We start from the raw sequence: 12,471 nt of genomic DNA, 5'->3' as shown, positions 1-12,471 counted from the left end.
TTAACAGCGGGCCAACTTTCATTCTATTTCTAAAATACCTCGCGGGCCGCTCCAAAGCAGGAAACGGGCCGCAAATGGCCCGCGAGCCGTAGTTTGGACACCCCTGATCTAGTGCAATTTATGTTTAAAATTTACCTGTCAGGTTGTAAGGAGCAGTAAAGCCCTCTGATAGAGTACAGCTTTATACAGGAGTTTTAGTTTAGTTCTTTAGCACCGAGACTGGAGGAGTATTAGCATTAGCAGCTAACCACTAGCTCTTTCACGTTCAGAGGTGAGTATATCGGACTGTGGTCTGTGTATTTAGTTGTATTTAGTGTTAAAACAAGCTACATGGATGAACTTATAGCTAATATCACCTTGGCTTACCCTGAAACACTCAGGGTTCCTCATTGTAGCTCTGTCGTGCAAAATTAGCTGCTAACTGGGGTTAGCCTTAGTGGAAATCTGCAAATCTAGGCATATTGTAAATAAACGAAAGCGCTTTACTCACCCAAATAGACAGTTTTCAGGAGAGAAATCTGTGTAGATTAATATTCAGCACTCGTTTGACTTTTTTGGATTTTTTATTTTTTTTTAAGAATTACAGATTTGTTTACTTAACTTAGCTTAGCTTAGCTCTTACAGGTTTCGCCACCCAGCAGCAAGACCTAAGCAAGAATTAAAAAGAAAAACACGGCGACACCCTTGTTCTTTACTATTATTGCATGATGTGCCTTATAATTCAGAGCGTGTTATATACGAAAATTAACCAGAAAATAGATGTTTATTGATAGTGCGCCTTATAATCCGGTATAGTGCAAAAAATACGGTACTGTAATTAATAAATGCAGACAATCACAATAATATACAGTAATACTGCATACACAAATATTATTATTATTATTATTATTATTAAAATTATTAGAAATGCTTATTCAATACTTTGCTATCTTTACTATACTGTAGTATCACAGCAGTCCATCCTTGAACTGTAACTGTCGCCTGTGCATGATTTCACAGCCAAGTGTGTAAGTGTGTCACTGAACGCTGTGGGAAAAACAGCCGCTGTCAGGCTGCCGGGGTTCGCTCTTAAAAGCGCAATCAATATCGACCCCTTTCCCGTCTCGTTTTCGAGGGATTACACTTCCCCTACAGTTCTGATTAAAATGAGGCTCTGATTAATTTGGTCCACATTTAAATGCCAATATGGACCACAATGTGCTGTAGATGTATAGTGAGTCCCCCTGCCTCATGAGTACTGAGCTATCTGCAGTGAAACCCCAAATCAGTTGGAACTCAAATACAGTGAATAAAATAATTATGTGGTCCCTTGCTGATTTTGTAAGTTTTCCCACTGAGAAAGACATGGACATGCTATAATTTTAAAGGTAGGTTTATTTTAACAGTGAGAGACAGAATATCAAAAATAAAATCCCGATAATCACTTGTATAAATCATATATATTTATTTGCATTTTGCAGTGAGAAGTAAGCATTTGATCCCCTACCAACCATTAAGAGTTCTGGCTCCTACAAACCAGTTAGATGCTCCTAATCAGCTCGCTACCTGCATTAAAGACAACTGTCTTAAATTGTCACCTGTATAAAAGACTCCTGTCCACAGACTCAATTAATCAGTCAGACTCTAATCTCTACAACATGGCAAGACCAAAAAGCTTCCTAAGATGTCAGGGACAAGATCATAGACCTGCACAAGGCTGGAATGGGATACAAAACCATAAGTAATACGCTGGGTGAAAAGGAGACAACTGTTGGACCAAATACAAAATAACTGTCAATCCAAATTGATCTGGGGCTCCATGCAAGATCTCACCTCATGGGGTATCCTTGACCATGAGGAAGGTGACAGATCAGGCTAAAACTACACAGGGGGAACTTGTTAATGATCTCAAGGCAGCTGGTACCACAGTCACCAAGAAAACCATTGGTAACACATTATGCCGAAAATTGGATTAAAATCCTGCAGTGCCCACAAGGCCTAGTTACTACTAGTTCTACTAGTTACTTCTCCAAAAAAGTAACTCCACTATAAAAGTAACTAGTTACCAGTAAAAGTAACTATTGCATTACTTTTGTGTTACTCGCACCCGTTTAATGCCATAAACATATCAATAAATCAATCAATGTGTTACTTGCCATTCCCTATAAGAGCTACATGTGCTGTAACTTATGTTGTGAACGACCAAGTCATTTAAGCAATATAAAAATGACCTATATTTTGTGTTGTTGTAGTGTAATGTTTTTATTTTTGTATTATGTTTATTGATTATGTAAAAGTTTGCACGCGCTATGGGTTTGTGCACTGCTGCGTGTTTATGTGGGCATAACATGCGGGGGTGTGCACATGTTGGAGATGCACCTGTGTTGACAATTCACTTCCAAGATAGCAATGATCATCTGACTGTTGGCATCGGTTTTATTTAGTCAGTGGCGCACCTGTATTTTTCATTGCCAAGATAGCAATACACGCAAAATTTACCTAAACACACCCAATTTCAAGACCACCACACCCATCAGTGTAGATATATTCTCAAGCACTGTTGCTATTTAAATGATGCAGGCAGCTAATTTAAGCGTGTTTTGAGGGGACATAGCTGTTTGTGGTTGCCATTTTCGGGGAAAACCACACTATAGGCTATATATATAACTTCACGTGTTCACTCGTTATACAGGCTCCCCTTACTGTGAGAGACAGCCCTGTTGGCTCATTACTCAAAGAGAAGGCCCACAAAGCCTAATGGCCCTTTAAAATGTTAATGTTGTATGAATAACTACATCATGCACTGATGGTGCCTTTTATGGGATGGCCCTTTGATTCATTATCCTATCAGTGAACTTTAATGGGGTCAACAGTGATTTAGGAGCGTTTAAAAAGCAGTTAATTTTCTATTGAATTCATATGTCATGCCACAGTTTTAGGTGCGTGTCCAGTCTAGTGTTTAGAGAGCTGCAGATCTGAGCGCTGCAGAGAAATGAAAACAGGGCAGATTGTACTAAAGTTATTCATTTCTCATCATAAGAAAATATCAACTTCATTAGTTGACACAAAAATCATCAAAAGCTCAAATAAAAATCAGATTTTTGAGGTGTTTGAGTATTCAATGCATTCACCTTTACTGTTATTAAAGCTTAAATTCCATTCATAAACATAACAAACGGGGTGTACGGGAAAAATTTGTGTTTGGTAGATTATTTCTTTGTTGTAACTAAAAATTCTTGGCAATAAGTCTTATACCTTTGAAAAAACTGTTAATTTCTCTTTTAAACGTTGCCACATTTGTAAGGAACATGCTTTTGTTGGATGAGCAGTGGGTGTCTTCTTCGCCAACCTCTCTGCCTGTCTCTGACATCCCCTGTTATATGGAACTTGGCCTCACGCACGTAATTTGGGGGGGACAGGGGAACATGTCCCCTGCACTTTTTCAAAAGCCAGTTTTGGCCCCCTGCAGATTTTATGGTTAAAAACCAATGTCACGCTATATCAAATAGAGACGGATCAAGCGCTAGGACCAGGCAGAAAACAACCGCTCATGTGGAAGCCAGCTTCCCTTTAGACCACCCACAAGCCATTCGATTGGCTCTTCCGTTTCTTGCCAACGTGTCATTGGCCACTGCAGCTGTCACTCTATCTCTGATCTCTATCTTAATCAAAATTTCATCCATGATTGGCCTTCAGTTTGGAGATGCTGGTACTCGGCCTCACTTCAAAAATAATGCTGCAACTTGGTTTTGTGGAACACTAGCTTAAAGTTGTCCTATCAAACAGGTTCTATCCAGATCAGTCAAAAGTGGCATGCTGATTCGTGGAGCAGACACTTACTGACCACTGTAGCAGCTCCCATGCTTACAGGTTCTGCCAATCAGGTGCCAATCAACAGCTACCTGTTGTTACAAGAGGCTTAAAACAAGTGTTAAAAGCAACAGCAGAATAAGCTGATTGGAATTGGCTAAGAAGATTTGGCGATATTTTTTGGGCACAACCCACATGCTCACATCTGCTGCTCCTCCCACAAATGCATGTTCCATACAAATGTGATATAATAAATAAAGTTTAAATGTTACTTTCAACAGTATAAAATGTAATGCCAAGAAGCATTACTACTTCTCCAACAGTATATGATGGAACAGAAAATTAGAATAAAGTTAGAAAAAAAGTTTTAGTTTTTGTTCCAGTATTTACTTTTTATCGGCTGCTGATGGAGTTGGTTTTGACTGTAGTTTACACAACCATTCTGCCAAAATCGGGACGAAAAAATTAAAGGATTAATGTCAGCTCTGACAACATCAGAGTCTGCAGACTAGAACCAACTAGCACAGATTCACCACAACTAAAATCAGAGTTAACATCAGTCTAAAAGTAATTTAGCTTAAGTGATTTGCCTTCTCCCAACAGACCTGATTAACTCACCATCTCATTAATCATCAGCTCAATAATAATCAGAACAATAATACTAGTAATACTAGAGTAGCAGGGGTGGTTAAAGCACATGGACCAGGATTGAGAAACACCGTTATAAAAACGTTTGGGCTAAAGCTGTTCATTCTAAGTTAAGTGCTCAATTTAATTGCGGTTGAAAGTGAAAATGTGAAGTGTATGTTCCTACTATATATATCTATATGTCTTACAACATACTTGTATTTATTGACTGCAGTTCAACATGTTATAAGAAATAGGTTGTCATGTGTTAACTGAATTTACAGCAAAAGTGCTACATCGTGATACATATCATTATCAGGATTTAAAATGGACTGTATCAGGATTTAAATTCCTCACCTGTTAAACGTGGTGGTGGGTGTGCTCTAAAATCTGCAGGGAGATATTTCCCCACCTTATGGTCAAGATGGGCAGTGGTGGCATAGTGATTGTGGATTCAGTATCCCAGCATAGCCCTAGCTGCATGTTGTCTGCCAGGACTTGCAGTAGGTTGTTAGGTCATGCATGGGTCATCCATTTTTTGGACCAAATTCGATATTTAATTAAGGCTTTTCAAACTGTCTGACATCTGTCTAAACGGTTCACTATTTGTAAGTAGCACGCATGTGCGACAGAGCAGCGCTTCACGTGTAGTTTCGGTTTCATCTTGATCAGAATTTCAAGAGCTGTAGCTGAGCTGAGCTCATTAGTGAGAATTCACTCAGATTTTATTTTTCTTTAAGGCAGCAGCCACGATCTAAAGCTGCGTTTGGCCAAATCATTAGTAACACTGTGACACAAACCTTAAAATATTATTGGAAGAAACACATCAGTCTAAATATTTATGAGCATTCATCCTATTTTCTACTAACTGAGTCATTTTTTTTTATTCATTTTTGGAGTTTTTTTGCTGTTTTTCTTATTTCCTCTTGATGCAGGTCGATTATCCTCTCTCTAATGTCACTGATCTCTCCTGATAGTTGGGGGAACCACTCTATTGTGTTTAGTGGCTGTTTAGTCTGGAAATGATTGTAGACACAGTGTAGACGCAGCGCCTGAGGAAGCCAGGAAGAGATCGGAGCGGAGGAGCTTTTGGTTTTGGGTCGGATCTGAGTCAGTCTCTCGTTCTGTCACATGAGAGCAAACTCACATTTCGTTTCTCTCCGCTGAGCACTCAGCACGCCATCGTGAGAACGGGCTGACAGAACTCATCATGTCCAGCGGTTAGGAGAGAGTGTATGAGTGTGTGTGTGTGTGTGTGTGTATGAGAGAGAGAGATGGTGGTGGTGGAGCTCAGAGACGTCACAGACTTCAGTCTAAATAGTTTCTAAACACTGTTTTATTTTGATTCGCCGCGCTTCTAGAAATACAACCACCCTGTCAGGATTAGAACGGTGGAGGAAATGCCTTCAAATCCAGCAGCTTCTCCATCCTTAACGCTGCAAACAGACAAACAATCTGCATTAAAGACACTGACTAAAGGAACAGAATAAAATATGAGAACATACTTTTATTTGTTGATAGTAGTTCAACATATAAAAATAAATAAGATTTTCATGTGATTATTTTATGAAAAAAAAAATTACACTAAATTTACAGCAAAAGTGCTATATTGTGATACAGTCATTTGAAAAAGTTTGGGGACCCCTATTAATCTTAATCATTTTTAGTTCTAAATATTTGGGTGTTTGCAACAGCCATTTCAGTTTGATATATCTAATAACTGATGGACACAGTAATATTTCAGGATTGAAATGAGGTTTATTGTACTAACAGAAAATGTGCAATATGCATTAAACCAAAATTTGACCGCTGCAAAAGTATGGGCACCCTTATCATTTTATTGATTTGAATACTCCTAACTACTTTTTTCTGTTAGTACAATAAACCTCATTTCAATCCTGAAATATTACTGTGTCCATCAGTTATTAGATATATCAAACTGAAATCGAACTAAGAATGATTAAGACTAATAGAATAGAACTAATAGAACTAATATAAAATAAACTGTATCAGGATATGAATTCCTTACCTGTTAAACATGGTGGTGGGTGTGCTCTGAAATCTGTAAGGAGATAATTTTCCACTTCTTGGTCAAGATAGGCAGTGGTGGCACAGTTGTTTCAGTATCAGTATCACAATTAGGGATGGAACAAAATATCGATATTGTGATATATTGTCGTTTTTGCTTGCGATACATTATTGATACTTGTTGTCGAACGATTAACACAGATGCTGTGAAGTATTGTAGAGAATTGTTTTGTAATATATTATGTATCACAGATTTAGAGTATTGTGATATCACCATTTTCTTGTGCAAAGTATTGTGATAATATGGTGTAGTGAGATTCTCTCCCTTAATCTCAATCTTAATCTCTTTTTTTGCTGCTTGATTATAAAGGAAAATTTACATTTTTTTCATACCATATCCACCAGTTAAAACTTAAATACTTTGGTTTATTTTAGTCCAATATTGGATACAAAGTACATTATTTATATCATAACATTTTGGATATCTGACTTCTAAACAAATCTGGTAAAATTCTTGTGTTTTAAATATTGCAATATACACTATATTGCCAAAAGCAGCCATCCAAAGCATTTAACTGAGGAGCTCCAATCACTTCCATGACCACAGATGTATAAAACCAACACCTAGACCTGCAGACGGCTTCAACAAACAGTAGTGAAAGAATGGGTCACTCTCAGGAGCTCAGTGAATTCTAGTGTGGTACTCTGGTAGGATGCCTGGACTCTGATTATTGACTGTTGTCTAGGTTCATTTCAGTCAGTGGAGCTTCTGTGTTTTCCACCAACAAAATAGAAATACACCAGAAATTGACCTGAACACCCCTCGCTTCCAGACCACCACACCCATCAGTGTAGATTTATTCTTAAACTCTGATGACATTTTAAAGGAAATGCTGCAAGGCTTGAAAATAGACAGTTAATAGGGTGTAAGATAGCAAGAGCTTCGCAAAGCACCGTGCACAGGGTGTACGATAGGGTCCATTATAACAATGGAAGCGACTGAGAAGGACAGCAACTTGTTCTTTCAGTAAAAAAATAACAGAGTGCGGCCAGCGGATGCTGAGGAGCATAGTGCACAGAGGAACCGGCTTTCTGCAGAGTCACTACATCAGTACACACCTCCAAACTTCAAGTAGCTTTAGATTAGCTCAAGAAAAAGTAGAGTGTAGAGAGCTTCATAAAATGGGTTTCCATGGCTGAGCATCTCCATTCAAGCCTCACATCACTAAACACAATACAGGCGAGTGAATACACTACAAAGGCAATATAGTTTATATCACAGAGTATGAGTTTTTTTTTCAATATAATGCAGTCCAAGTCAGAATCTACAGAGAGTGCCTCAAGAAAAGACAACCAGTAAATCATTGATGCTCATGGAGGTCACACCCACCTTACAACTTATACAAACTTAAAGGAACTGCTGCTAACGTTAGCCAGATACCACAGGACACCTTCAGAGGTGACCATTTCTCAGCGTGTCAGAACTAGTTTGGTAGCGTGAGGAATTTTAGCATGAGATTTTAACAAGTTTTTTACCAATTTTTACCCAAATAAATGGAATCGGCTTGAAATTGGAACTTTAGATTCCATTTAAAGTGCAATCCCAAAAGGGCGCTGAGTGGTCCAGTGGTCTAAAGTGCTGCCACTATGAGCGGTAAGTCGCAGGTTAGGACCCCAGCTCATGCAGCTTTTCCATCAAAAAAAGCTGCCAGCCCTGCTCCCTCCGGGTGGGTAGATGGCGCTCTGTCCCTACATCACTCCTACGGTGATGTCTGCAGCACAGGGCATCTGTGAGCTTATGTACCTGAGCGCGCTGGCTGCTCAGCAATGCTGCATCAGCAGCAGCTCGAAAAGAAGCGGTGGCTGACTTCACATGTATCGGAGGAAGCATGTGCTAGTCTTCACCCGCCTCACTAGTTTTAGGTCATCATCAGTCCTAATGAGTGGGTTGGGTATTTGGCTGGTCTAAATTTGGGAGAAAATAGGGAAAAAAAATGAAAAAAACAAAAAAGTGTAACCCCAAATCACAGTTTTTCTCTCAGTCTGTAAAATAGGGCTGCAACTAATGATTATATTGGTAATGATTAATAATCTGATGATTATTTTTCTGATAAGTCTATTAATCATCGATTATTTCTGCCACACCCTCCATTTTTGCTTTCTGTGGATACGGCTCCTGTTTCTAGTTTTCTCTATCACTTCAAAACAATAGAAACAATGCTGTTAAATGTCCAGACATTTGTCCTTTAAATGTGGAAAGTAAATAATTTAAATCTGTTGGGCACATTTTTGGAGATGCAGGCAGAGTTGAGTGTAAACTGTGTGAGTGAGCCCAGCACGTACACCCCCCAACCCCCGCTTGTTATGCACACATATACACACAGCAGTGCACAAACCCAACTTTTACGGCAACAATAAACAGAATGAAAGAGTATAAACGAGCAGGTCAGTTTCTTCTGCTGTGAAGCGTTGGACACGTCCAGGCAGCTGCACCGTTAAAATAGCAATCCACCAAAGTCAGAGCACACCTGGCTCTTAAAAGGAATGGTGAAAGAAACACGTTATTATTTGATTTTACACACAAAACACACCCTTGATTAATTAAGATAATTAGTACATGCCTTTTACACGTTCCGAGCTGTGCAAAGCATGTGGTTAATGGCTCGCCTATAGATTGCTAAAATAGGGCCCTAGCGTGTTTTTTTGGTTCCTTGTTTGACATAGTATTTACATTAAAGATGAAGACTGTTAAGTTGGCTAACTACTGTTCTAAGGTGAGAATTAACTTTATGAGAGTGTTAAAATGCTAACTCTTTAAAGTGTTGAAATTGAACTCTTCAGAATTAGCGTCATAGAATGTAAAATTCATGCATGAAAAACAGTGTGTGTGTCTGTAGTATCATGCAGCCTCTCGACTTAACCTACTTTCCTCTCTATCTCTCTTTCTCTTTGTTTCCTCTTCTTGTCTCTCGTTCTTGTTTCCGCTGCTCCGGCACTCGTGTTTTCATTTATTTAAGAAATGATTAAAGCTTTAATTCTTCTTTTGATACAGTGTCTTAATTAAACAATACAGTGTTCAGTGTAGAGCCAGGCATGCCTACCCTCACTAACAAAAACCAGGCATGCAGGCTGGTTCATATGGTCTTTTTCAGAATATGTGCTTCACTTTAAGTGTCAGGATTTCATTTATTTTATTTATTCACTATAATAACTAATTATTTTTAATGGCTAAAATTACAGTTTTGAGTCATTATAAGGCCTTAAAATGTGCTGAATCATTTTCTAAAATAAAGCAGTGGAATCAGTCCTGCCTTATTACAAATCTCGTTCTCTCTCTATAGGGTAAAGGTGGTCACCGGGGCCGGTGGTTGCTATGGAGACTGTGCCCAGTTACAGCCCTTCGATATGGGTGCGGATGTGCCATGCCCTCCCGCGCTTCGACTTGACTATGCAGATGAGGGACAACAGCTTCACTCCGGACAGCTGGGAGTACCAACAGGTTCCCCAATACCTCACTTACACACATTCCTCTGATACACGACATGACAGCGAAACAGCGGCGCTAACACCCTACATAATAATACCCATCCACATAACCATGCCATTAATGGGTCATAATAGATATCTTATGCTTTCATGAGTAGTTGTGACTGATTATATCCAGTAATGTTGGCTTGTAGACTAACAGATTGATGGTATGTCCAGGTGGACAACTCGTATGTGGTTTCGGCAGACTGTTCTCCATCTGACACAGTAGAGGGCGCTAGTAATTTCATATAGATACTTATATGTAATATATAAAGGTTGTGTAACAAACCCACATAATTAGCTCCAACCCCACTCAAACAATTCCACCCCCGACTCAAATAAAACCCACTGAACCCTTTCCCTCACTCTAACAAACCAACCCACTGAACCCTTTCCCTCACGCTAAGAAAATCCCTCATTCTAACAAACCAACCCACTGAACCCTACCCTCACTCTAAGAAAATCCTTCACTCTAACCAACCAACCCACTGAACCCTACCCTCACTCTGACAAAATCCCTTTGTCTAACAAACCAACCTACACAACCCTACCCCTCACTTTAACAAACCAATCCACTCAACCCTACCCTCACTCTAACAAATCCCTCAGTCTAACAAACCAACCCACTCAACCCTACCCTCACTATAACAACCCTACCCCTCACTCTAACAAACCAATACACTCAACCCTACCCCTTACTGTAACAAACCAACCCACACAACCCTACCGTCACTCTAAAAAAACAACCCACTGAACCCTAAACTTAGTCTAACAAATCAAACCACTGAAACCTACCCTCACTTTAAAAAAAATCCCTCAGTCAAATAAACCAATCCACTCAACTCCAGCCCTCACTCTAACAAACCAACCCACTGAACCCTACCCTCACTCTAACAAACCAACCCACTGAACCCTACCCTCACTCTAACAAACCAACCCACTGAACCCTATCCTCACTCTAACAAACCAACCCACTGAACCCTACCCCACACTCTAACAAACCAATACACTCAACCCTACCCCTTACTGTAACAAACCAACCCACACAACCCTACCGTCACTCTAAAAAAACAACCCACTGAACCCCAAACTTAGTCTAACAAATCAACCCACTGAACCCTACCCTCACTTTAAAAAAAATCCCTCAGTCAAATAAACCAATCCACTCAACTCCAGCCCTCACTCTAACAAACCAACCCACTGAACCCTACCCTCACTCTAACAAACCAACCCACTGAACCCTACCCTCACTCTAACAAAACCAACCCACTCAACTCTACCCTCACTCTAAAAAAAACAACCCACTGAACCCTACTCCTCACTCTAACAAAACCAACCCACTGAACCTTAACCCTTACTCTAACAAACCAATCCACTCAACCCTGCCCTCAGTCTAACAAACCAACCCACTTAACCCTACCCTCACTCTAACAAAATCCCTCAGTTTAACAAACAACCCCACTCAACCCTACCCCTCACTCTAATAAACCAACCCACTCAACCCTACTCTCACTCTAACAAACCAACCCACTCAACCCTACCCTCACTAACAAAATCCCTCACTCTAACAAAATCCCTCACTCTAACAAACAAACCTACTAAACCTTATCCTTAGTCTCCCAAATCAACCCACGGAACTCTACCCTCACTCTAACAAAATTCTTCACTCTGACAAACCAATCAACTCAACCCTACCCCTCACTCTAAAAAACCAACCCACTGAACCCTAAACTTAGTCTACCAAACCAACCCACTGAACCCTACCCCTCACTCTAACAAATCAACCCACTGAACCCTACCCTCACGCTAAGAAAATCCCTCACTCTAACAAACCAACCTACTCAACTCTACCCCTCACTCTAACAAACCAATCCACTCAACCCTACCCTCACTCTAAAAAACCAACCCACTGAACCCTAAACTTAGTCTAACAAATCAACCCACTGAACCTTACCCCTCACTCTAACAAATCAACCCACTGAACCCTACCCTCACTTTAACAGAATCCCTCAGTCAAATAAATCAATCCACTCAACCCTGCCCCTCACTCTAACAAACCAACCCACTCAACCCTACCCTCACTCTAACAGAACCAACCCACTGAACCCTACCCTCATGCTAAGAAAATCCCTCACTCTAACAAACCAACCCACTCAACTCTACCCCTCACTCTAACAAACCAATCCACTCAACCCTACCCTCACTCTACCAAATCCAACCTACTCAACTCTACCCCTCACTCTACCAAATCCAAACTACTCAACTCTACCCCTCACTCTAACAAACCAATCCACTCAACCCTACCCTCACTAACAAAATCCCTCACTCTAACAAAATCCCTCACTCTAACAAAATTCCTCACTCTAACAAACCAATCCATTCAATCCTACCCCTAACTCTAAAAAAAACAACCCTAAACTTAGTCTAACAAATCAACCCACTGAACCCTACCCCTCACTCTAACAAATCAACCCACTGAACCCTACCCTCACTTTAACA

General features: G+C 40.0%; 1 protein-coding gene across 6 annotated transcripts in view; it reads left to right on the top strand.

Annotated features, from left to right (window-relative positions):
* ttyh1 (tweety family member 1) overlaps positions 1 to 12,471 on the top strand; it is a 64,244-nt gene that overhangs the window by 9,782 nt on the left and 41,991 nt on the right. For all 6 annotated transcript variants that reach the window (XM_022674018.2, XM_022674019.2, XM_022674015.2 and 3 more), the window contains exon 2: positions 9,786 to 9,943. In XM_022674018.2, coding sequence (XP_022529739.2) covers positions 9,818 to 9,943 — 126 coding nt within the window. In that variant the 5' untranslated portion in view covers positions 9,786 to 9,817. The remainder of the gene's footprint in view (positions 1 to 9,785; positions 9,944 to 12,471) is intronic.

Source organism: Astyanax mexicanus, chromosome 6 (assembly GCF_023375975.1).
Source record: "Astyanax mexicanus isolate ESR-SI-001 chromosome 6, AstMex3_surface, whole genome shotgun sequence".
Lineage (NCBI taxonomy): Eukaryota > Metazoa > Chordata > Actinopteri > Characiformes > Acestrorhamphidae > Astyanax > Astyanax mexicanus.
Note: the sequence above shows the minus strand (reverse complement) of the source record. Positions and strands in the feature narration are given on the sequence as shown.